At 50.8% G+C, this 21,144-nt stretch overlaps 1 protein-coding gene across 4 annotated transcripts; it reads left to right on the top strand.

Annotated features, from left to right (window-relative positions):
* Positions 1-1,290: 1,290 nt before the first annotated feature.
* Positions 1,291-19,375, top strand: RAB3D (RAB3D, member RAS oncogene family). 4 transcript variants are annotated; one of them, XR_009208907.1, is made up of 6 exons: positions 1,291-2,019; positions 4,023-4,311; positions 5,611-5,729; positions 5,822-5,946; positions 17,005-17,365; positions 17,566-19,375. XR_009208907.1 is itself a non-coding variant. In XM_032169730.2 (5 exons), exons 2-5 carry the CDS (start codon positions 4,084-4,086, stop codon positions 17,190-17,192), a joined length of 660 nt encoding a protein of 219 aa, XP_032025621.1. In that variant the 5' UTR covers positions 1,291-2,019; positions 4,023-4,083; the 3' UTR covers positions 17,193-19,375. The 4 variants fall into 4 exon arrangements, 3 of the variants coding, with proteins under 3 accessions (XP_032025621.1, XP_058280958.1, XP_058280959.1); XM_032169730.2 differs by having other exon boundaries at positions 17,005-19,375; XM_058424975.1 differs by lacking the exons at positions 17,005-17,365; positions 17,566-19,375 and adding an exon at positions 12,860-13,283.
* The last annotated feature ends 1,769 nt before the right edge of the window (positions 19,376-21,144 follow it).

Below are 21,144 nucleotides of genomic sequence, written 5' to 3'. Positions count from 1 at the left end.
CTTCATCCCCATTCATCCACGTGGCAGCTCTTGAGACAGCTACTTTTGTTCCCATGAGGCAGTGGGGGCTCAGACAAGTTCAGCAAATTGAGTAAGGTGGAGTTGCTGGGATTCCAACACCAGCAAAGCCTGGGCATTTCACAAAGGGATCCAACCCACTTTAACTTTCTTTATTTAGAGATAAAGTCGTGCCTGGTCACCCAGGCTGGAGTGCAGTGGCACAATCCTAACCTACTGAAGCCTCTCTCTCTCCCAGGCTCAAGCAATCCTCCTGCCTCAGCCTCCTGAGTAGCTAAGACTACATGTATGTGCCCCCATGGCCAGCTAATTTTTTTTTCTTTTTCTTTTTCTTTTTTTTGTGGCCAGCTAATTTTCAAAAAAAATTTTCGTAGAGTTGGGAACTCTATGTTGCCTAGGCTGGCCTTGAACTCCTGAGCTCAAGGAATCCTCCTGCCTTAGCCTCCCAAAGGGCTGGGATTACAGGCATCAGACATCATGCCCAGCCTCATTTATTTTTTAATTTTTTTTTTTTTGAGACAGAGTCTCACTCTGTCGTCTAGGCTGGACTGCAGTGGCGCGATCTCGGCTCACTGCAACCTCCACCTCCTGGGTTCAAGCGATTCTCCTGCCTCAGCCTCCCAAGTAGTTGAGATTACAGGTGCGTACCACCATGCCCGGCTAATTTTTGTATATTTATTTATTTATTTGAGACAGTTTCGCTCTTTTTGCCCAGGCTGGAGCGCAATGGCGTGATCTCGGCTCACCGCAACCTCCGCCTTCCGGGTGCAAGCAATTCTCCTGCCTCAGCCTCCAGAGTAACTGGGATTACAGGCATGCGTCACCACGCCTGGCTAATTTTGTATTTTTTAGTAGAGACAGGGTTTCTTCACGTTGGCCAGGCTAGTCTCAAACTCCCGACCTCAGGTGATCTGCCCGCCTTGGCCTCCCAAAGTGCTGAGATTACAGGTGTGAGCCACCGTGCCCGGCCCCTAATATTTGTTTTTTTTTTTTTTTTTTTTTACTAGGGATGAGGTTTCACCATGTTGGCCAGGCTGGTCTCAAATTCCTGACCTCAAGTGATCCGCCTGCCTCGGCCTCCCAAAGTACTGGGATTACAGGCATAAGCCACCACGCCTGGCTCTGATTTATTTTTATTTATTTGAAACAGGGTCTTGCTCTGTTGCCCGGGCTGGAGTGCTGTGGCACAATCAAGGCTCACTGCAGCCTCGATCTCTCCAGCAATCTTCCTGCCTCAGCCTCCCAAGTAGCTGGGGTTACAGATGCACGCCACCACACCTGGCTAATTTTTGTTATTTTTAGTAGAGATGAGGTCTCCTTGCGATGCCCAAGCTGTTCTCAAACTCCTGGCCTCAAGTGATTCTCCTGCCTCGGCCTCCCAAACTGCTGTTATTACAGGCCACCGCGCCTGGCCTAGCCTACTTCAAAGCCGGCATTGCACTTGACAAACACTAACTCAGATCAGAATCCTCCCACAACTCTATGAGGTTGGGTACTCTTGCTATGAGCTACTTGATGGATGGGGAAACTGAGGCTCAAAGAGGTTAAGTAACGCGTCCAAAGCCACAAGACTGGAAAGTGGTGGAGCTGGGACTCGAACGAGGTCCAGGACTCTATGCTTTTAACAGCTGTGCGTATAGTAGAAGCTCTTTACAAGCAGTTGGGAAAATGAGATGTTGCTTGGCTAGGACGGGCTCTAGACGCTTGGTGCAGCTTCCAGCCCCTCCCACCCGCTTTCTGCAAGCCCCGCCCAAGACTCGGCCCCTCTTCGTCCTCCCCCATCCCCCGCTCCGGGAACGGCCCCTCCTCCGCCTTCTGGGCGGAGCCCGCGCGGGATCCGGGTGGCTGCAGGCTGCTGGCTTCTGCGGCTGCGGGGCCGGGGTCGCGGCCAGGGCCAAGCCGCAGCGAGTTCACAGGCGGAACCCCTGCGGGCGGCGCCCCCTACGCGAGGTCACCCCTGGGAAGGAGCGCAGCCCACCCCGCCCGTCCGCATTCGAGCAGGTCTGTGGGGTACAGGGGTTTGTTAGGAGGGTAGGGGGCCTGGGGAACAAAGGCGGGGCTGCGGGGAACGCCTCTGCCCTCACCCCCACCCAGCTGGGCACTTGGGAAGGGCTGATGGGGCGCAGGCGGGGCAGAGAGCCCAGCTGGGGACAGGCGTTGGGACCATATGGTGATCGGGGAAACTCTTGAGTTCGCCTGCATTGGCTGGGGCGCCCCAAATCTAGTGAAGGGGGACAGAGGCGAGCCCTCCCGGGCCAGGCTTGAGGGAGGGTCGGCAGATGGTTAGAAAGAGGCGGGACCGACTGACACATAGGTGAGCCGAGGCTGGGGGAGGTGGGGGCCCCAGCCTTGCGGCCCTGCCCTGCGTGGGGAAAGGTTTCCTGCCTCTTCTCTTCCCCTCCTTAAACTCGTTCTCCTGGAACACGGGGTGGGGCCGGTTGGGTCCTCGTTTAAAATGGAAAAAGGCCCCAAAGGCGGTTGAGAAATAGCTATGCCAGGGCTTTCTCTGCCTCTGCCCTGCCTGCATCCAGGCCTTCTGCAGCCTCTCTATGCGGTTCCCGCAGCGGCCATAGACAGCTGGGGAAACTGAGGCCTGGGAGAGGTTATGAGAGTTGAGGGAGCACCTTGGACCCGGATGAAGCAGCATGTTGGAGTGTGGGCAGATTCAAGGAGCCTAGCTATGGGACAGATTGCCTGGAAAGACCAGGGGTAGGCAGCAGTGGTCGTGGTGGTGGGGTTGTGTTAAGTGGCTGGGATCGTTTCCTTGGGTATAAGGACTCTCACTCCTGCCTCCGTGGACTGGGGCTGGAGTGAGTCAGCCTTGGGCAGAAGGAGACAGGCCCGGCCCCTTTGACAAATAGAAAATAGCAGTACCCATTTAGGGGGTAGAACTGGACTTTAAACCTGGGCCCTGTACACAGAAAACCCCTTCCCCTTGGAACTCAGAGAAAGGGTTGTATTTGGCATGAGTTGGTGGGGGGCAGGCGCCCCAGTGGCTGACACCTGCCAAAGTCAACACTCAAGCCTTAATCGGGGGCTCTATCCAGCTTATCCAGCTGGCAGGTCCTCCCCCCACCCCACCCCAGCTTACACCTGGGCCACACCAGCTGCACACGCTGGGGCGAAGTCCACACCTGTGCCTTCTCCAGAATCTAGTTCTGCAGCGGCCAGAGCCCCTTACCCTCAGCCTTGCACTTGAACCCTTTGCTAGGCCTCCGGGTTTCCAGACAGGAAAGGTCTCCCCACCCTCCACCCCAATAAAGACTCAGTTACGCCACAGGGTGTGAAGATTAAACAGCAGTCACGTTTTTTGTGCCCCAGCTCTATACCAGGCACTGTCTAATGACCGTTATGTGTGTTAATACCTTCCCACTGGAAGGAACGTGACCACCCGAGGATGGACTTTTTCTTGTCCTATTCACAGCTGCATTTCCACAGAGAAGAGGGCCTGGCAGAGAGTAAGCATTTGTTGAATGAATAAAGAAACACATTTTAGGTCGGGCGTGGTGGCTCATGCCTGTAATCCTAGCACATTGGAAGGCTGAGGCAGGAGGATTGCTTGAGCAGAGGAGTTTGAAACCAGCATGGGCAACATAATGAGACCCCATCTCTACAAAATTTTTTTTTAAATTAGCCTGATGTGGTGGCATGTCTGTATTCCCAGCTACTTGGGAGGCTGAGGCAGGAGGATCACTTGAGCCCAGGAGGTCAAGACTGCAGTGAGCTATGATCACGCCACTGCACTCCAGCCTCAGGCAACAGAGCGAGATCTTGTCTCTAAAAAAAAAAAGAAGAAAGAAAGAAACTCGTTTTAGGCTCACAACCAACTACTCTTCCAGGAAGGGACTATGACAAACATCCCATTTTGCAGAAGAGGACATTGAGGTCTAGAGGGGGCCAGCGATGCATCCAGCATCACTTGGCCTCCAAGTGACCGAGCTGAGATTTGAATCCAGGCCTGGTGCATCCACAGGAGCTGTTATTGATGTTTGATTCCCCTGCAGGACGCCCGTCTCCTCTCCCTGAGGATTTCAGGTCTCCCCGTCCCAGGAGACTTGGGCCAAGATGGCATCAGCTGGAGACCCCCCGGCAGGCCCACGGGATGCAGCAGATCAGAACTTCGACTATATGTTCAAACTGCTACTGATAGGCAACAGCAGCGTGGGCAAGACTTCCTTCCTGTTCCGATATGCGGACGACTCCTTCACGCCCGCCTTCGTCAGTACTGTGGGCATCGACTTCAAGGTCAAGACCGTCTACCGCCATGACAAGAGGATCAAGCTGCAGATCTGGGTAGGCTGGGAGGCTGGCTGTGGGTTGGGGGTGGGGTCCCTCCAGGAAAGTTCGTTGGAGGGTTTTTTTGTTTTGTTTTTTTGTTTTTTTTTTTTTTGAGACAGAGTCTTGCCCTGTTGCCCAGGCTGGAGGGCAGTCTCGCGATCTCGGCTCACTGCAACCTCCATCTCCTGGGTTCAAGCGATTCTCCTGCCTCAACCTCCCGAGTAGCTGGGGTTACAGGTGCCCACCACCACGCCCGGCTAATTTTTGTATTTTTAGTAGAGACAAGGTTTCACCATGTTGGCCAGGCTGGTCTCGAACTCCTGACCTTGTGAGCCACCCACCTCGGCCTCCCAAAGTGCTGGGATTACAGGCATGAGCCACCGTGCCTGGCGGGAGACAGTATTATTCCTGGGGGTCTGATTGCAGAGGTGATACTAACCTAAGACATGTTTGAAGTACTTGTGACACTAAGCGTGGTGGCTCATGCCTGTAATCCCAACACTTTGGGAGGCCAAGGTGGAGGATCACTTGAGCCCAGCAGTTCAGAGCAGCCTGGACAACATAGCGAGATCTCATCTCTACAGAAACTTTAAACATTAGCCCAGCATGGTAGCTCCCGCCTGTAGTCTCAGCTATTCAGGAGGCTGAGGTGAGAGGATTGCTTGAGCCCAGGAGTTCGAGGCTGCAGTGAGCTATGATTGCACCACTGCACTCCAGCATGGGTGACAGGGCGAGACCCCATCTATTAAAAAAAGAAAGAAAGAAAAAAGAAAGGTCCCAGGTGCTGGTGACCAATGGGGAAGAGTTTTGGGTACCATCTTAGAGGGGACCCCTGGGACCCCCATTGGACCAGCCTGGTCTGTAGAGTCACACCCAGCCCCCTCTCCCAACTTAGCCGCTGGTAACAATCATCATGGTAGCAAGAGTACCAAGGTGTCCTGTCAAGATGGTACCATCTGGCCCAGTTGGTTCTTATTTGCAGTTGTTAAGTTGGTTCTTAGAGATGAGGTCAAAGAGGCTTATAAGTCTATGAGAGGCCACTGACCCCTGAGACTTGGAACCCCTCAAGGGCAAGCCCAAGACCCTCCCTCATCGGACTGGGGAGGTCCCTTGGTAATCAATCCATGCCTCCCCCATCAGACTGGGGTTGTGAGGGCAGGATCTGTGTATTCTCCATCAGACTGGAGTTTGTACAAGCAAGTCTGTGTCTTCCCCATAAGACTGGGGCTGTGAGCACAAGGCAGTGCCCCTCTCGGACAGGGGTGGACTGGGAAACAGGTAGTTCCCAGCCAACTGCCACTGCCATTTGTCCAGGACACGGCAGGCCAGGAGCGCTACCGCACCATCACCACAGCCTACTACCGGGGCGCCATGGGCTTCCTGCTCATGTATGACGTCGCCAATCAGGAATCCTTTGCCGCTGTGCAGGACTGGTGAGTGCTTGCTGACCATGGACCCCTGATCTTTGCCCTCTCCTCTGACCCCTAACACCCCGGCTCATGGCTCACGACTGGTAACTCTGCAGGGCCACGCAAATCAAGACCTACTCCTGGGACAACGCCCAGGTCATCCTGGTGGGGAACAAGTGTGACCTGGAGGACGAACGTGTCGTGCCTGCTGAGGATGGCCGGAGGCTCGCCGACGACCTTGGTTAGTGCCCAGCCTGGGCCACAGGCCCTGGTCTCCCAGAACCAAACCCTCATCCCCATCCTCTGATTCAGGGTCCAACCCAGTCACTGATCCTTGGAGGATCTGCCCAGGAAAATACCCATGTGTATGCCACATGTCCCGTTTAATTGCAGGGGATCCATGCGCAGGAACTCCCACTACCCCACTGCCTATCCCCTGGGAACCCAGGAAAACCATTTCTGGAAATTGATCCTAGAGATATCCTCACCCATGTGGGATGTGGTGTGTGGAGTGTAGTAGTAGTATTAGTAGGAGTGAAACCTACAGATCCCCGCCAAGTGTCTCACAGTTGGAGAACCAAATGGACATAAAGTATATTCACACGGTGGAATACTATGCAGCTGTGGAAAAGGATGGGGATATTCTTTATTTTTTTATTTTTTATTTTTTTGAGACAGAGTCTCGCTCTGTCACCCAGGCTGGAGTGCAGTGGCGCGGTCTCGGCTCACTGCAAGCTCCGCTTCCCAGGTTTATTTTATTTTTTTGAGACAGAGTCTCGCTCTGTCACCCAGACTGGAGTGCAGTGGTGCAATATTGGCTCACTGCAGCCTCCACCTCCCAGGTTCAAGCAAGTCTCCTGCTTCAGCCTCCCAAGTAGCTGGTACTACTGGCGCGTGCCACCATGCCCAGCTAATTTTTTGTATTTTTAGTAAAGACGGGGTTTCACTGTGTTAGCCAGGATGGTCTTGATCTCCTGACCTTGTGATCTGCCTGCCTTGGCCTCCCAAAGTGCTGGGATTACAAGCGTGAGCCATCACGCCTGGCCTTTTTTTTTATTTTGTGTAGAGACAAGGTCTAGCTATGTTGCCCAGGCTGGCCTCGAACTCCTGGCCTCAAGTGATCCTCCCCCCTCAGCCTCCCAAAGTGCTAGGATTGCAAGCATGAGCCACCACACCTGGCCAAGGGGATGTTCTTTATAGTTTGTTTTTGTTTTTGTTCAAGATGGAGTCTCATTCTTTTACCCAGGCTGGAGTTCAGCGGCGTGATCTTGGCTCACTGCAACCTCTACCTCCTGCATTCAAGTGATTCTCCTGCCTCAGCCTCCTGAGTATCCGGGATTACAGGTGTGCGCAGCATGCCTGACTCATTTTTGTATTTTCAGTAGAGATGGGGTTTCGCCATGTTGGCCAGGCTGGTCTTGAACCCCTGACAGGTGATCCACCTGCCTTGGCCTCCCAAAGTGTTGGGTTTACAGGCGTGAGCCACTGTGCCCGGCTGTTTTATTCCAGCAAAATAGTGGATACAACTGCTTTTTTAAGTCCAGGTGTTAGCAAACCTTTTCTTAAAGGGCCAGATAGTAAATATTTTTGGCCATACAATCTCTATAACAACTACTCAACTCTACATGACAGCAGCCACAGACAATGCATAAATGAATGGGTGTGATTGTTTGCCAATAAAACTTTATTTGTGGCCGGGCGTGGTGGGCTCATGCCTGAAATCCCAGCACTTTGGGAGGCTGAGGCAGGCAGATCACCTGAGGCCAGGAGTTCTAGACCAGCCTGGCCAACATGGCAAAACCCCGTCTCTACTAAAAATACACAAAAATTAGCCGGGCATGGTGGCAGACTCCTGTAATCCCAGCTACTTGGGAGGCTGAGGCAGAAGAATCACTTGAACCTGAGAGGCGGAGGCTGCAGTGAGCCGATATCGCGCCACTACACTCCAGCCTGGGCAATGGAGGAAGACTGTCTCAAAAAAAAAGAAGAAGAAAGAAAGTAACTGATGCTTGCAATCAATTTTTAACCCCAGCTTTCCCATAAGCCCCATCCAAGCCAGCAGACTATGTGCAAAATTCAGAAGACACAGGAAGAGACTAAGGCAATAACTCACTCCCCACCTCCAGTTCTGGTCTCCCAGCTTCTCTGGTTCTTGTATCTCTTTCCAGAAATATCCTGAGCACCCACAGGCATTGACAACACACTGGCTACTTTTTTGTTTTACACAGATGTTCCCTACTGTATATACCCTTTCCTGCACTTTGAATTTTTCTACTAAATAATATATCGTAGATAGATTTCTCGGCCGGGCGCGGTGGCTCACGCTTGTAATCCCAGCACTTTGGGAGGCCGAGGTGGGTGGATCACGAGGTCAAGAGATCAAGAACATCCTGGCTAACACTGTGAAACTCCGTCTCTACTAAAAATACAAAAAAATTAGCCAGGCGTGGTGGCGGGCGCCTGTAGTCCCAGCTTCTCGGAGGCTGAGGCAGGAGAATGGTGTGAACCACCCGGGAGGCAGAACTTGCAGTGAGCCAAGATCGCGCCACTGCACTCCAGCCTGGGTGAAAGAGCAGGACTCTGTCTCAAAAAAAAAAAAAAAAAAAAAGAAAGAAATATTTCTCCATCAGCCCCAGAGCTGGCTCATTCTTTTGCATGGCTGTGTACTATTCCATTTCGTGTTTCCTTAACCTTTTCCTCTGTTGACAGCCATGGAGATTATTTCTAGCCTTTTCCTCTGACAAATGCAGCTGCAGCAATCATTTTTACATATATTTCTTTGGGCACATGTGGCAAGAAATCTGCCAGCTTGATTCACAGATGTTCTTAACACTTTTTTTTTGAGATGGAGTCACTGCACCTGGTTGGTTTTTATAGGCCCGACCTACACTTTTTTAAAAAAATAACTTTTGCCAGGAATGGTGGCATGTGCTTGTAATCCCAGCTACTCTGGAGACGGAATTAGGAGGATTGCTTCAGGCCAAGAATTTGAGAGCAGCTTGGGCAATATAGTGAGACCCTGTCTCAAAAAAGGAAGAAAATAATAACTTTTTGTGATAAAAATGTTCAAATATTCCCAGCACATTGGGAGGGCAAGGTGGGTAGATCGCTTGAGCCCAGGACTTTGAGACCAGCCTGGTCAACATGGCAAACCCTGTCTGTACAAAAAAATGCAAAAATTAGCTAGGCATGGTAGTGCACACCTGTAGTCTCAGCTACTCAGGAGGCTGAGGTGGGAGGATTGCTTGAGCCTGGGAGGCAGAGGTTGCATTGAGCCAAGATTGCACCACTGTATGCCAGCCTGGGCGACAGAGCGAGACCTTGTCTCAAAAAAAAAAAAAAAAAAAAGAAAAGAAGAAATGTTCGGCCAGGCGTGGTGGCTCATGCCTGTAATCCCAGCACTTTGGGAGGCCGAGGCAGGCGGATCACCTGAGGTCAGGAGTTTGAGACCAACCTCACCAACATGGTGAAACCTCATCTCTACTAAAAATACAAAATTAGCTGGTTGTGGTGGTGCACGCCTGTAATCCCAGCTACTTGGGAGGCTGAGGGAGGAGAATTACTTGAACCCAGGAGGCGGAGGTTGCGTGAGCTGAGATCGCGCCATTGCACTCCAGCCTGGGTAACAACAGCGAAACTCCATCTAAAAAAAGTTCAAATACATTCACAAGTAGAAAGGAATATATAATAGACTTTCATAAAACATTATTCAGCTTAATTAGATCTCAATATTTTTTCATCTTGAATCATCTATTCCACCAAAATACTTTTCCTTTTTTTTCCTAGAGCATTGAGAAATAAGCCCTTGACATCGAACCCTTTTGTCTGTAAACACTTCACTATGCAACTCCAGCTGTTTTGTTGTTGTTGTTGTTGTTGTTGTTTAAATAATAGAGACAGAGCCTCACTCTTTCACCCAGGCTGGAGTACAGTGGTGTGATCCCACCACTTTAGGAGGCTGAGGAGGGAGGATTGCTTGAGCCCAGGGGTTGGAGGCCAGCCTGGGCAATATAGTGAGACCCCAACTCTACAAAATAAGTTCAAAGCTCCCTGTAGGCTCGGACTCCTGGGCTCAAGTGATTCTGCTGCCTCAGCCTTTCAAGTAGCTGGGACTACTTAGTGTAAGCCAGCACACTGGCTAATTTTTTATTTTTATTTTTTGTAGAGATGAGGTCTCACTATATTGCGCAGGCTGGTCTTGAACTCCTGGGCTCAAGTAGTCAGCCTGCCTCAGCCTCCCAAAGTGTTGGGATTACAGGCATGAGCCACGGCACCTGATTGGTTTTTACATTTTTAAGTGGTCGAGAAAAAAATAATATGACATGGGAAATTTATATGAAATTCAAATTTGTATCTATAAATGTTTTTCTGAGACACCGCCATACCCTTTTTTTTTTTTTTTTTTTTTTGGGGGGGCTCCTCTCTTTCCCCCCCGGGGGGGGGGGTGGGGCGAATTCTCGCCTCCCACCCCCGCCCCCCCCCCGCAGGCCCCCACCACCCGCCCGGTAATTTTTTTGTTTTTTATAGGGATGGGTTTCACCTGGTCTCGACCTCCTGACCACCTGATCCACCTGCCTCGGCCTAGCATGAGCCACCGCGCCCGGCCCGCCATACCCTTTTAAAAAAAAATTTTTTTTACACGGAGTCTTGCTCTTGTCACCCAGGCTGGAGTGCAATGGCGTGATTTCGGCTCACTGCCACCTCCGCCTCCCCGGTTCAAGCGATTCTCCTGCCTCAGCCTCTGAGTAGCTGGGATTACAGGTGCCCGCCACCACAGGTCCTGGCTAATTTTTGTGTCTTTAGTAGAGATGGGGTTTCACTATATTGGCCAGGCTAGTCTGGAACTCCTGACCTCAGGTTATCCACCTGCCTCGACCTCCCAACCATTTATTTTTTTAATTTATTTTTTATTTTATTTAATTTTTTTATTTATTTTTTATTTTTTTGAGACAAGGTCCCTCTCTGGTGCTCAGGCTGGAATGCAGTGGCATGATCATAGCTCAAAGCAGCTGGGCTCAAGCGATCCTCCCACCTCAGCCTCCCAAGTAGCTGGGACTCCAGGTGTACTCCACCACACCTACCTAATTAAAAACAATTTTTTTTTGCCGGGCACGATGGCTCATGCCTGTAATCCCAGCACTTTGGGAGGCTGAGGTGGGTGGATCACAAGGTCAGAAGCTCGAGACCACCCTGGCCAACATGGTGAAACCCCGTCTCTACTAAAAATACAAAAAAATTAGTGAGGCATGGTGGTACACACCTGTAATCCCAGCTACTCAGGAGGCTGAGGCAGGAGAATCACTTGAACCTGGGAGGCGGAGGTTGCAGTGAGCCGAGATCGTGCCACTGCACTCCAGCCTGGGTGACAGAGTGAGCCTCTCTGTCTCAAAAAAAAAAAAAAAAAAAAAAAAAATTTTAAGAGATAAGTCTTGCCATGTTGTCTGGGCTGATCTTGAACTCCTGGGCTTAAGCAATCCTCCCACTTTGGCCTCCCAAAGTGCTGGGATTATAGGAGTGAGCTCACACCCATGCTCAGCTGATGCCTATTTGTTGATGCATTGTCTATGATTGCTATTGTTTATGGTAATCACACGTCTGTGATTACAGGCTGTCTCAATACAGAAAAGGGTATATACAGTGCTTCAAGCGCGGAATTGAGTAATTGAGACAGAGACCATATGACCCAAAAAGCCTAAAATATTTATGATCTGGCCCTTTACAAAGGAGGTTTGCTGATCTCTGAGCCATAACCAATCCCTTTCCCCTTTTATTCTTGCCATTGCTTTGTTGGAGAAACTGGGTCTTTGTTCTGTGGGGCAGGGCCCTGGATCCCCGGTTAGCCTGGAAGTGGTGAAATCAGTTACGCCTGCCATGGGCTGGAATACTTGGAGGTGCTTCCCACACCTACTTGCAGATTATATCTGGGGTCTCGGGGTAAAGGGAGATTCTCACTTTCTGTTATTATGTTTAAAATATTGGAGTACAGGCCGGCTTCGGTGGCTCACGCCTGTAATCCTAGCACTCTGGGAGGCTGAAGTGGGCAGATCACTTGATGTCAGGAGTTCGAGACCAGCCTGGCCAACATGGTAAAACCCTGTCTCTACCAAAAATACAAAATTAGCTGGGTGTGGTGGCACGTGCCTTTAATCCCAGCTACTTGGAAAGCTGAGGTATGAGAACTGTTTGAACCCGGGAGGCGGAGGTTGCAGTGAGCCGAGATCGCGCCATTGCATTCCAGCCTGGGTGATGGAGTGAGCCTGTATCTCACACACACACACACAAAGAAGATTAGAGTACAAAGCAGGAGACAGAATTTGATCCCAATTTTTTTTCTTTTCTTTTTTTTTTTTTTTTTTTTTGAGATGGAGTTTCGCTCTTGTTGCCCAGGCTGGAGTGCAGTGGCACAATCTTGGCTCGTTGCAACCTCCGCCTCCCTGGTTCAAGCAATTCTCCTGCCTCAGCCTCCCGAATAGCTGGGATTACAGGCATGTGCCACCTTACCACGCCTGGCTACTTTTGTATTTTTAGTAGAGATGGGGTTTCACCATGTTGTTCAGGCTGGTCTCAAACTCCTGACCTCAGATGATCCGCTGCCTCAGCCTCCCAAACTGCTGGGATTACAGGCATGAGCCACCGCGCCTGGCCTGATTCCAATTTTGTAGGAAAAAAAGCCAGACACATATACATGTGCACACACACATCACCTACAAACCTAACCCCAACAATGACATATTTATGTAGAAAAAGACTAAAGGCTGGGCATGGTGGCTCATGCCTGTAATCCTTGCACTTTGGGAGGTCAAGGCAGAAGGATTACTTGGGTCTAGGAGTTAGAGACCAGTGTGGGCAACATGGTGAAGCCCCACCCCTATAAAAAATACCAAAAATTGGCTGTGTGTGGTGGCACATCCCTATAGTCCCAGCTACTTGGGAGACTGAGGGGGGCCCAGGAGTCGAGGCTGCAGTGAGTTATGATCACACCACTGCACTCCAGCCTGGGCAACAGAGGGAGACTCTGTCTAAAAAAAAAAGATGAATAAAGACTAGAAAGCCAAGTAGCAAAACGCCAATAGTAATTGTTTCTAAATGATGAGATTACAAATTATTTTTATCTCTATCTCCATACATTTCTTTGTGTTTTTGTTTTGAGACAGGGTCTCACTCTGTTGCCCAGGCTGGTGTGCAGTGGCATGACCTCGGCTCACTGCAGCCTCAACTTCCCTGGCTCAAGTCATCCTCCCACCTCAGCCTCCCAAGTAGGTGGGACTACAGGTGCATGCCACCACACCTGGCTAATATTTATTTATTATTTTTTTTTTTTGAGATGGAGTCTCGCTCTGTTGCCAGGCTGGAGTGCAGTGGCATAATCTCGGCTCACTGCAACCTCCACCTCCTGTGTTCAAGCGATTCTTCTGCCTCAGCCTCCTGAGTAGCTGGGACTGCAGGCATGCGCCACCACACAAAGCTAAATTTTGTATTTTTAGTAGAGACGAGGTTTCACCACATTGGCCCCGGTCTCGAACTCCTGACCTCGTGATCCGCCCACCTCGGCCTCCTAAAGTGCTGGGATTACAGGCATGAGCCATCACGCCTGGCCCCCCCGCTTTTTTTTTTTTTTTTTTTTTTTTTGAGATAGCATCTTGTTCTGTCACCCAGGCTGGAGTGCAGTGGCACAATCTCGGCTCACTGCAACCTCCGCCTCCCAGGTTCAAGTGATCCTCCTGCTTCAGCCTCCTAAGTAGCTGGGATCACAGGTGTGCACCACCATGGCCAGCTAATTTTTGCATTTTTAGTAGAGGTGGGGTTTCGTCATGTTGGCCAGGCTGGTCTCGAACTCCAGACCTCAAGTGATCCACTCACCTTGGCCTCCCAAAATGCTGGTATTACAGGCGTGAACCACCGTGCCCAGCCTTAATTTTTATATTTTCTTTAGAGACTAGGTCTTTGCTATGTTGCCCAGGCTGATCTTGAACTTCTGAGCTCAGGTACCCACCTGCCTCAGTCTCCCAAAGTACTGGGATTATAGGCTGTCTTTTTGTTTTTTTTGTTTTGAGAGGGAGTCTCGCTCTGTCACCCAGGCTGGAGTGCAGTGGCGCAATCTCAGCTAACTGGAAGCTCCGCCTCCCAGGTTCACGCCATTCTCCTGCCTCAGCCTCTCCGAGTAGCTGGGACTACAGGCGCCCGCCACCACGCCCGGCTAATTTTTTGTATTTTTGGTAGAGACGGGGTTTCACCATGGTCTCGATCTCCTGACCTCGTGATCCGCCTGCCTCGGCCTCCCAAAGTGCTGGGATCACAAGCGTGAGCCACCGCGCCCGGCCTATAGGCTGTCTTAATACCTTTCTGTAGTTTCTAGTTTCTCCAGTAAATTTCTCTATTGAATGACATCCAAAAAATGTATTTTTTTTCCTTTTTAAAATTTTTATTTATTTTAGAGACAGGGTCTCCGTACATTACCCAGGCTGGTCTTGAACTCCTGCGTTCAGGTGATTCTCCTGCCTTGGCCTCCTGAGTAGTTGGGATTATAGGCAGATACCACCAAGCCTGGTTAATATCAGAAAAATAAGCCGGGCGCGGTGGTTCATTCCCGTAATCCCAGCACTTTGGGAAGCTGAGGTGGGTGGATCATCTGAGGTCAGGAGTTCAATACCAGCCTGGCCAAAATAGCGAAACCCCGTCTCTACTGAAAATACAAAAATTAGCCTGGCATGGTGGTACGCACCTGCACTCGCAGCACCTTGGGAGGCTGAAGCAGGAGAATCGCCTGAACCCGGGAGGTGGAGGTTGCAGTGAGGCGGGATCATGTCATTGCACTCCGGCATGGGCAACAAGAGCGAAACTCCGTCTCAACAAAAAGAAAAATAACACAGATGCCGGGCACGGTGGCTCACGCCTGTAATCCCAGCACTTTGGGAGGCCGAGGCAGGCGGATCACGAGGTCAGGAGATCGAGACCATGGTGAAACCCCGTCTCTACTAAAAATACAAAAAATTAGCCGGGCGCGGTGGCGGGCGCCTGTAGTCCCAGCTACTCGGACAGGCTGAGGCAGGAGAATGGCATGAACCCGGGAGGTGGAGCTTGCAGTGAGCCGAGACTGCGCCACTGCACTGCAGCCTGGGCGACAGAGCGAGACTCCGTCTCAAAAAAAAAAAAAAAAAAAAAGAAAAATAACACAGATGGTATGAGGCAAGGCCACGCGTGGATAAGGAAACACCAGATCTGCCCAGGAAGACAGTGGGATGGCTTTGATATCTCTAGGCTGACAGTAGGAAATCTAAGTTCATGTCCTGCCTCTGCTATTCATTCATTTACCCATTCATTCATTCAACCATTCAGCAGACAGTTTCTAAGCACCCTCTCCGTGTCAGGCACTGGGTGCAGCCATAGGCGGAAATGCTCCCTGCCTGGAGCTGGCTTTCTAGTAGCGGAGACAGATAATAAATGGATAATTACACACCTAACTCATTATGATTCCATTTTTATAGTGCAGCATGACGCACAGAGAAGACAGGCCCACTTACGCTTGGCCACGTGTAATGTGGCAGGCGTTTGTTTGAATTCCTGGCTTACCTTGGTGATGTGGCAGGTGGGGCTGCATGGAGATTCGGGGACAGCTCCTCTCAGGCAGACCCTCAGCAACCTTAAAAGGATGCAGGAAGTCCAGCATGGTGGCTCACGCTGGTAAACCCAGCACTTTGGGAGGCCTAGGCGGGAGGATTGCTTCAGGCCAGCAGTTCAAGACCAGCCTGCACAATATAGTGAGACCCCCCTACCTCTACAAAAGAAAAAAGTTAAAAATTAGCCGGGCGTGGTGGGCTGCGCCTGTAGTCCCAGCTACTCAGGGGGCCAAGGCAGGATGATCGCTTGAGCCCAGGAGGTTGAGGCTGCAATGAGCCGTGTTCACACCACTACACTCTGGCCTGGGCAATAAAGAGAGACTTTCTCTTAAAAAAAAAAAAAAAAAAGCAATGGAAAGTGTAACTTGATGGATCTCCTGACCATGCCTTTCTGTGCAGCAGAAATTGGGTGGAAGCGGCCGGGCGCGGTGGCTCACGCTTGTAATCCCAGCACTTTAGGAGGCCGAGGCGGGCGGATCACGAGGTCAGAAGATCGAGACCACAGTGAAACCCCGTCTCTACTAAAAATACAAAAAATTAGCCGGGCGTGGTGGCGGGCGCCTGTAATCCCAGTCACTTGGGAGGCTGAGGCAGGAGAATGGCATGAACCCGGGAGGTGGAGCTTGCAGTGAGCCGAGATTGCGCCACTGCACTGCAGCCTGGGCGACAGAGCGAGACTCTGTCTCAAAAAAAAAAAAAAAAAAAAAAAAGAAATTGGGTGGAAGCTGAGCTATAGCCACCTGTGGGCACTGCCATGGCTGCTGGGCAGCAGAAATCTTCATGTACCCTCCCACCTATATTCTTGCAGCCACTGCCTTGTGACAAAGAGATTCTTAGGATTGTCCAGACCATGGCTGCAGCCGCAGGGTTTCGTTTTGTTTTGTTTTTGAGACAGGGTCTTGCTCCATCACTCAGGCTGGTGTGCAGTGGTGCGATCATGGCTCACTGCAGCCTTGACCTCCTGGGCACAAACCATTCTCCTGCCTCAACCTTCCAAGTAGCTGAGACTGCAGGTGAACGCCACCTTGCCCATCTATTTTTTTTTTTTTTAAATAGAGTCTCGCTCTGTTGCCCAGGCTGGAGTGCAGTGGCGTGATCTCAGCTCACTGTAACCTCTGCCTCCCAGATTCAAGCAATTCTCCTGCCTCAGCCTCAAGTAGCTGGGATTACAGACGCGTGCCACCATGCCCAGCTAATTTTTGTATTTTTAGTAGAGACAGGGTTTCACCATGTTGGTCAGGCTGGTCTTGAACTCCTGACCTCAAATGATCCTCCCACCTTGGCCTCCCAAAGTGCTGGGATTACAGGCATGAGCCACTTCACCTGGCCGCCCATCTACTTTTTAAAAAAATTATTGTAGAGACAGGGCCTTGCTATGTTGCCCAGGCTGATCTTGAACTCCTGGCCTCAAGCGATCCTCCCGCCGTAGCTTCCCTTAGTGCTAGGATTACAGGCATAAGCCCCTGCGCCTAGCCTGCCACAGATTTTTATCATTGGTAGGATCATCGTTCCCATTTTACAGATGAGCAAACTGAGGCTTGGAGCGGCAAAGGCACACAACCAAGGTCCCACAGCAGGATAAAGAGCAGAACTAGGCTTAGAAGCCAGGTTTCTGTGATGCCACAGCTGAGACTCTGCCCCTCAGGGGTCTTACGAGTGTCCCCACCTTAACATTCATCCAGGTTTCGAGTTCTTTGAAGCCAGTGCCAAGGAGAACATCAATGTGAAGCAGGTCTTCGAGCGCCTGGTGGATGTCATCTGCGAGAAGATGAACGAGTCCCTGGAACCCAGCTCCAGCTCAGGCAGCAACGGAAAAGGCCCAGCTGTGGGGGATGCTCCAGCCCCCCAGCCCAGCAGCTGCAGCTGCTAGAGATGGCCTCCAACCCCCCACCCACCCGCAGGGACTGTGATCGAGGCATGAGCCACAGTGGTTATCTCCAAGCTCAGGGCAATCCCTTCCCTCCTGTCAACTGCCCCCTGACTCCTGCATGGCTCATTCCTTCACAATGTCGCCGTGGCTGCCAGGTTCCTCAGGCAGCCCTGGTGAGAGGCTACGGACCAGGGCACTCAGCTCTGCATGGCAGGCAGGGGCCCGGGGACATTGGCGTGCATGAGCTTGCTGCTTTCCAGGGTGTGTTAAGGAGGGTGGCCATGGGTGACACGTCCCACTCTGTCTGATGGAGGGGCATCCGTGGTGCCTTCTAGCTTAGAACCATTTTCCCGGTCTCTTCTGGGTTGGGCAGGACTCATATTCCCAAGCTGGTGGGAGATGGTTCATCTCCTTCGTCGAGCGGCGTGGGTTCTTGGAGTTCATCCAGGGAAGGCGGCGCATCTTTCTCAGGTCCTGCAGGCTGGTCTCTGAGCCTGCCCCCACGAACTTTCTGGATTCCAAGGTGGGATGGTGATTTTGACCCCTGCAGACCCTCTACTTGCAAAAAGCAGCATTAAAGCGGCCTTTCCCCATTGTAGAAGGGACAGGGAGTCAGATCCCCTCAACCCCCCCGACTTCAGGGACCCCAGAAGTGCCTTCCAAGCTTCCCCCAAGATCCACGTCACCCACGACCCTGCCACTGTTTTTGCTGTGTTCACCGCATCTCTGATCCTGAATTGAATTCTGGAACTATGGACCACATTAGACGGGGCAGAGATTCGCCCAACCCCTAGCACTCTGGCTCTGAGCTTTCGGCCAGAAGTTAATTAGCCTCAGAGCCAGGAGCCTGGGCCCTCCCTCCCAGGCCCTGTTTAGCTGGTTGTGTTTTAAGCAAGTTCTTGCCCAATCATACATTGTGCTAGAAAAGGAAATGAAGCAACGTCCCCAGCCGCCGCAGGCAGTTGTCGGCGACTTTCTGATGTAAGCTCTTCCAACTTGAGGGGGGCCCTTCAAGACCCAATGTCCATTTCCCAATCCTTGTCATCGGCAGGGCCCAGGGATGTAACAATTTTTGCTAATGGAGGAGTCACTTCTTTTTTTTTTTTTTTTTTTCTTTTTGAGATGGTCTCACTCTGTTGCCCAGGCTGGAGTGCAATGGTGCAATCATAGCTCATCACAGCCTCAAACTAGGGGTCACTTCTAAGGGATGCTGGGGGTTGGGTGGAAGGGGTGAGGAGGTAGGATTGAGTAACTTGCTGTCGCTGCTTGTACTTTGTAGACAGCCTGAGAGTGGCAGGCCCTTATGTGAATGGGGGGGATGGGCTGTGATCAGTGCCGGGGAGTCCCTGAAGCTGGGGTCCCCACCTCCAGGGGCTTCTGCTCAGAGGTTATGTGTGCAGTTTGAAGATGTACATCTTGACCTCCAGTCAAGGCACTTTCTGCCCATCAGATTCCAAACTCTAGGGACGCAGCACCTTTTCTTTGCTCCCAAACACCAACCAACACCCCTTAACAGGACCAGCACTGTTAGGATGGCTAAGTGGATGTTTTATGTTCCCACCTCCCTGACTCTGTTTCAGAGGTTGTGTCTGCTCCCCCAGCCACTGAAGCCAAAATGACTTCCTGCAGCTTTCATGAGCTTAGCCTCTTCCCTGGGGTATGTGTGAGGGGGAAAGCCTGGTTCAAGTTTAGATTTATTTCTAGGGAGCCCCGGTTTCTTCATACCAGAGGCTACCCTTAGAACTCTGGAGTGAGGGTATCTTTTTTTGTTGTTTTTTTTGAGACAGAGTCTCGCTCTGTTGCCCAGGCTGGAGTACAGTGGCACAATCTCAGCTCACTGTAACCTCTACCTCCGGGGTTCAAGTGATTCTCCTGCCTCAGCCTCCCGAGTAGCTGGCATTACAGGCACCTGCCACCACACCTGGCTAATTTTTGTATTTTTAGTAGAGAAGGGGTTTCACCATGTTGGTGAGGCTGGTCTCAAACTGAATTCAAGTGATCCACTTGCTTCAGCCTCCCAAAGTGCTGGGATTACAGGTGTGAGCCATCATGCCCAGCCGAGTGTATCTTTATACCAACCAATTAGATGACTGAGGTGAAATGGACAAATCCTATACACACAAAGTGAGGGTATCTGAGTATGTGGGCGGGAGTCAAAAATTTTTAGTTACTTTAACACTAAAGTCAAACTAAAGCAGCTTCAAAAAGACTTCTTAAGATGCAATATGGCCTGCTGAGGTTTTTGTTTGTTTGTTTAAGAAAGAGAGTCGCTCTGTCGCCCAGGCCGGAGTGCAGTGGCATGATCTCAGCTCACTGCAACCTCCACCTCCTGGGTTCAAGCGATTCTCCTGTCTCAGCCTCCTGAGTAGCTGGGACTACAGGCACCTGCTACCACACCCAGCTAAGTTTTGCATTTTTAGTAGAGACAGGGTTTCACCTTGTTGGCCAGGCTGGTTTTGTTGGCCAATTGTCTCTAAACTGCTGTCAAAAAAAGGAATGGATCAGATTGTCTTGAATAGGGCAGAGCTAACCTGTAATCACCTGCGTGATGAGAAACAGCTTTGACTGCATCTTACTCCTGACCTGGTCTAAGCTTTCTGTTTACATAAATTTTTCAAGAGTTCAACTTCAAGTAGCAGCTGAGAGAGCTGCCTCAGGATTCTCTCAAAGACTGGGAATAAGATGGGAACATTTGTTTCTTCTAAAAATAAGGCAAATGTTACATTGAATGATTTGGGGGGGGCAAGGTTTAATTGGAAATGGTCTCTGGGGACTGCAAACTGATGTTTTTGCAGATTACCTCAGGGAAATGGAGGTTTGTTGAGTTTACAGACACGTTAAACCAAAGGCCGTGGGAAAACCCCTCTCCAGCTCCAGGGGATTGAAGTCAGGACCACCCACTAACCAGTGCCTTCCTTCTTAACATTCACTTTTAGCAGCTTGTGTTTACATGGGCAGTTTTGATGGGAAATTGCCATGACCACAGCGGTTTGGATTTCTGTTTGTTTGGTTTTTTTCTTTTTCGGGGGGCTGGGGGACTCCTCCCAAGATCACATTTTAGCATTTCTCTCCTACTCCATTTAGAAAAACAAGTAAAAGGTGAAATGTGGTCTCAGTGTTAACGCGATAATTCCGCTACTGGCTCCTCCCTGACGATTCTGAAATACACTACTGAACGAGCTCGCTGGTCCTTTCTACCCTGGATGTGGTTCTTCTGTGTAGCAACTCCTTGATGTCCAGTTTGGAAAGATGTACTCTTTTTCTCGACAAGAAAAAATTAAATCCGTCATGCCCAAATAATAGTTGTGCTTTTATTTCCATTAGTGAAGTGCATCTCTGGGAAAGGGGGATTGATTTGCAACTAAGCAGATGTCAGTCAAGGGCCACCACCTTGACCTTGGAAAGCTCTGTTATATGGGAGGTAGGGAGGACACTATTTCCCTCAACTACTTCTAGGAAAAAGCTCAGTTCTCTCCACAGCAGCAAAAGGGCACCTGTGAACACCTGAGTCACAGCACATCCCTCCTCTGCTTAGAACCTTCAATGGCTCCCACCTTACTTGGAGTAAATGCTGAAGTCCTTCCTGTGGCCCCCAGGGCCCTGCATTATCTGATCCATCCCTTCCCCACCCTCATCTCTCCACTGGCCTCCCCACACTTGCTCCCCTCCAGCCGCTCTGGCCTACTTGCTGCTGTCTGAACATACCAGGCCCCTGCCCCAAGGCCTTTGCCCAGAATGTTCCCCTGCCTCTGCCTGGATGGCCCTTACCCCAGGTAGTCACAGTTGATATGGTTTGGCTTTGTGTCCCCACCCAAATCTCATCTTGAATTGTAATCCCCATAATCCCCACGTGTCAAGGGAGAGACCAAGTGGAGGTCATTGAATCATGGGGGCGGTTCCCCCATGCTGTTCTGCTGATAGCAAGTGAGTTCTCACGAGATCTGATGGTTTT

Source organism: Hylobates moloch, unplaced genomic scaffold (genome assembly GCF_009828535.3).
Source record: "Hylobates moloch isolate HMO894 unplaced genomic scaffold, HMol_V3 SCAFFOLD_12, whole genome shotgun sequence".
Classification (NCBI taxonomy): domain Eukaryota; kingdom Metazoa; phylum Chordata; class Mammalia; order Primates; family Hylobatidae; genus Hylobates; species Hylobates moloch.
The sequence above is the reverse complement of the archived record's forward strand: the minus strand, read 5'-3'. Positions and strand labels throughout refer to the sequence as shown.

What these genes read in the sequence shown, in the direction of transcription:
- RAB3D (XM_058424975.1), top strand. Translation starts at nt 4,084, where the DNA reads ATGGCATCAGCTGGAGACCCCCCGGCAGGCCCACGGGATGCAGCAGAT. An exon ending in GGATCAAGCTGCAGATCTGG is followed by an intron (nt 4,312 to 5,610) that starts GTAGGCTGGGAG and finishes CCATTTGTCCAG; the next exon opens with GACACGGCAGGCCAGGAGCG. An exon ending in GAGGCTCGCCGACGACCTTG is followed by an intron (nt 5,947 to 12,859) that starts GTTAGTGCCCAG and finishes GTTTTGAGACAG; the next exon opens with GGTCTCACTCTGTTGCCCAG.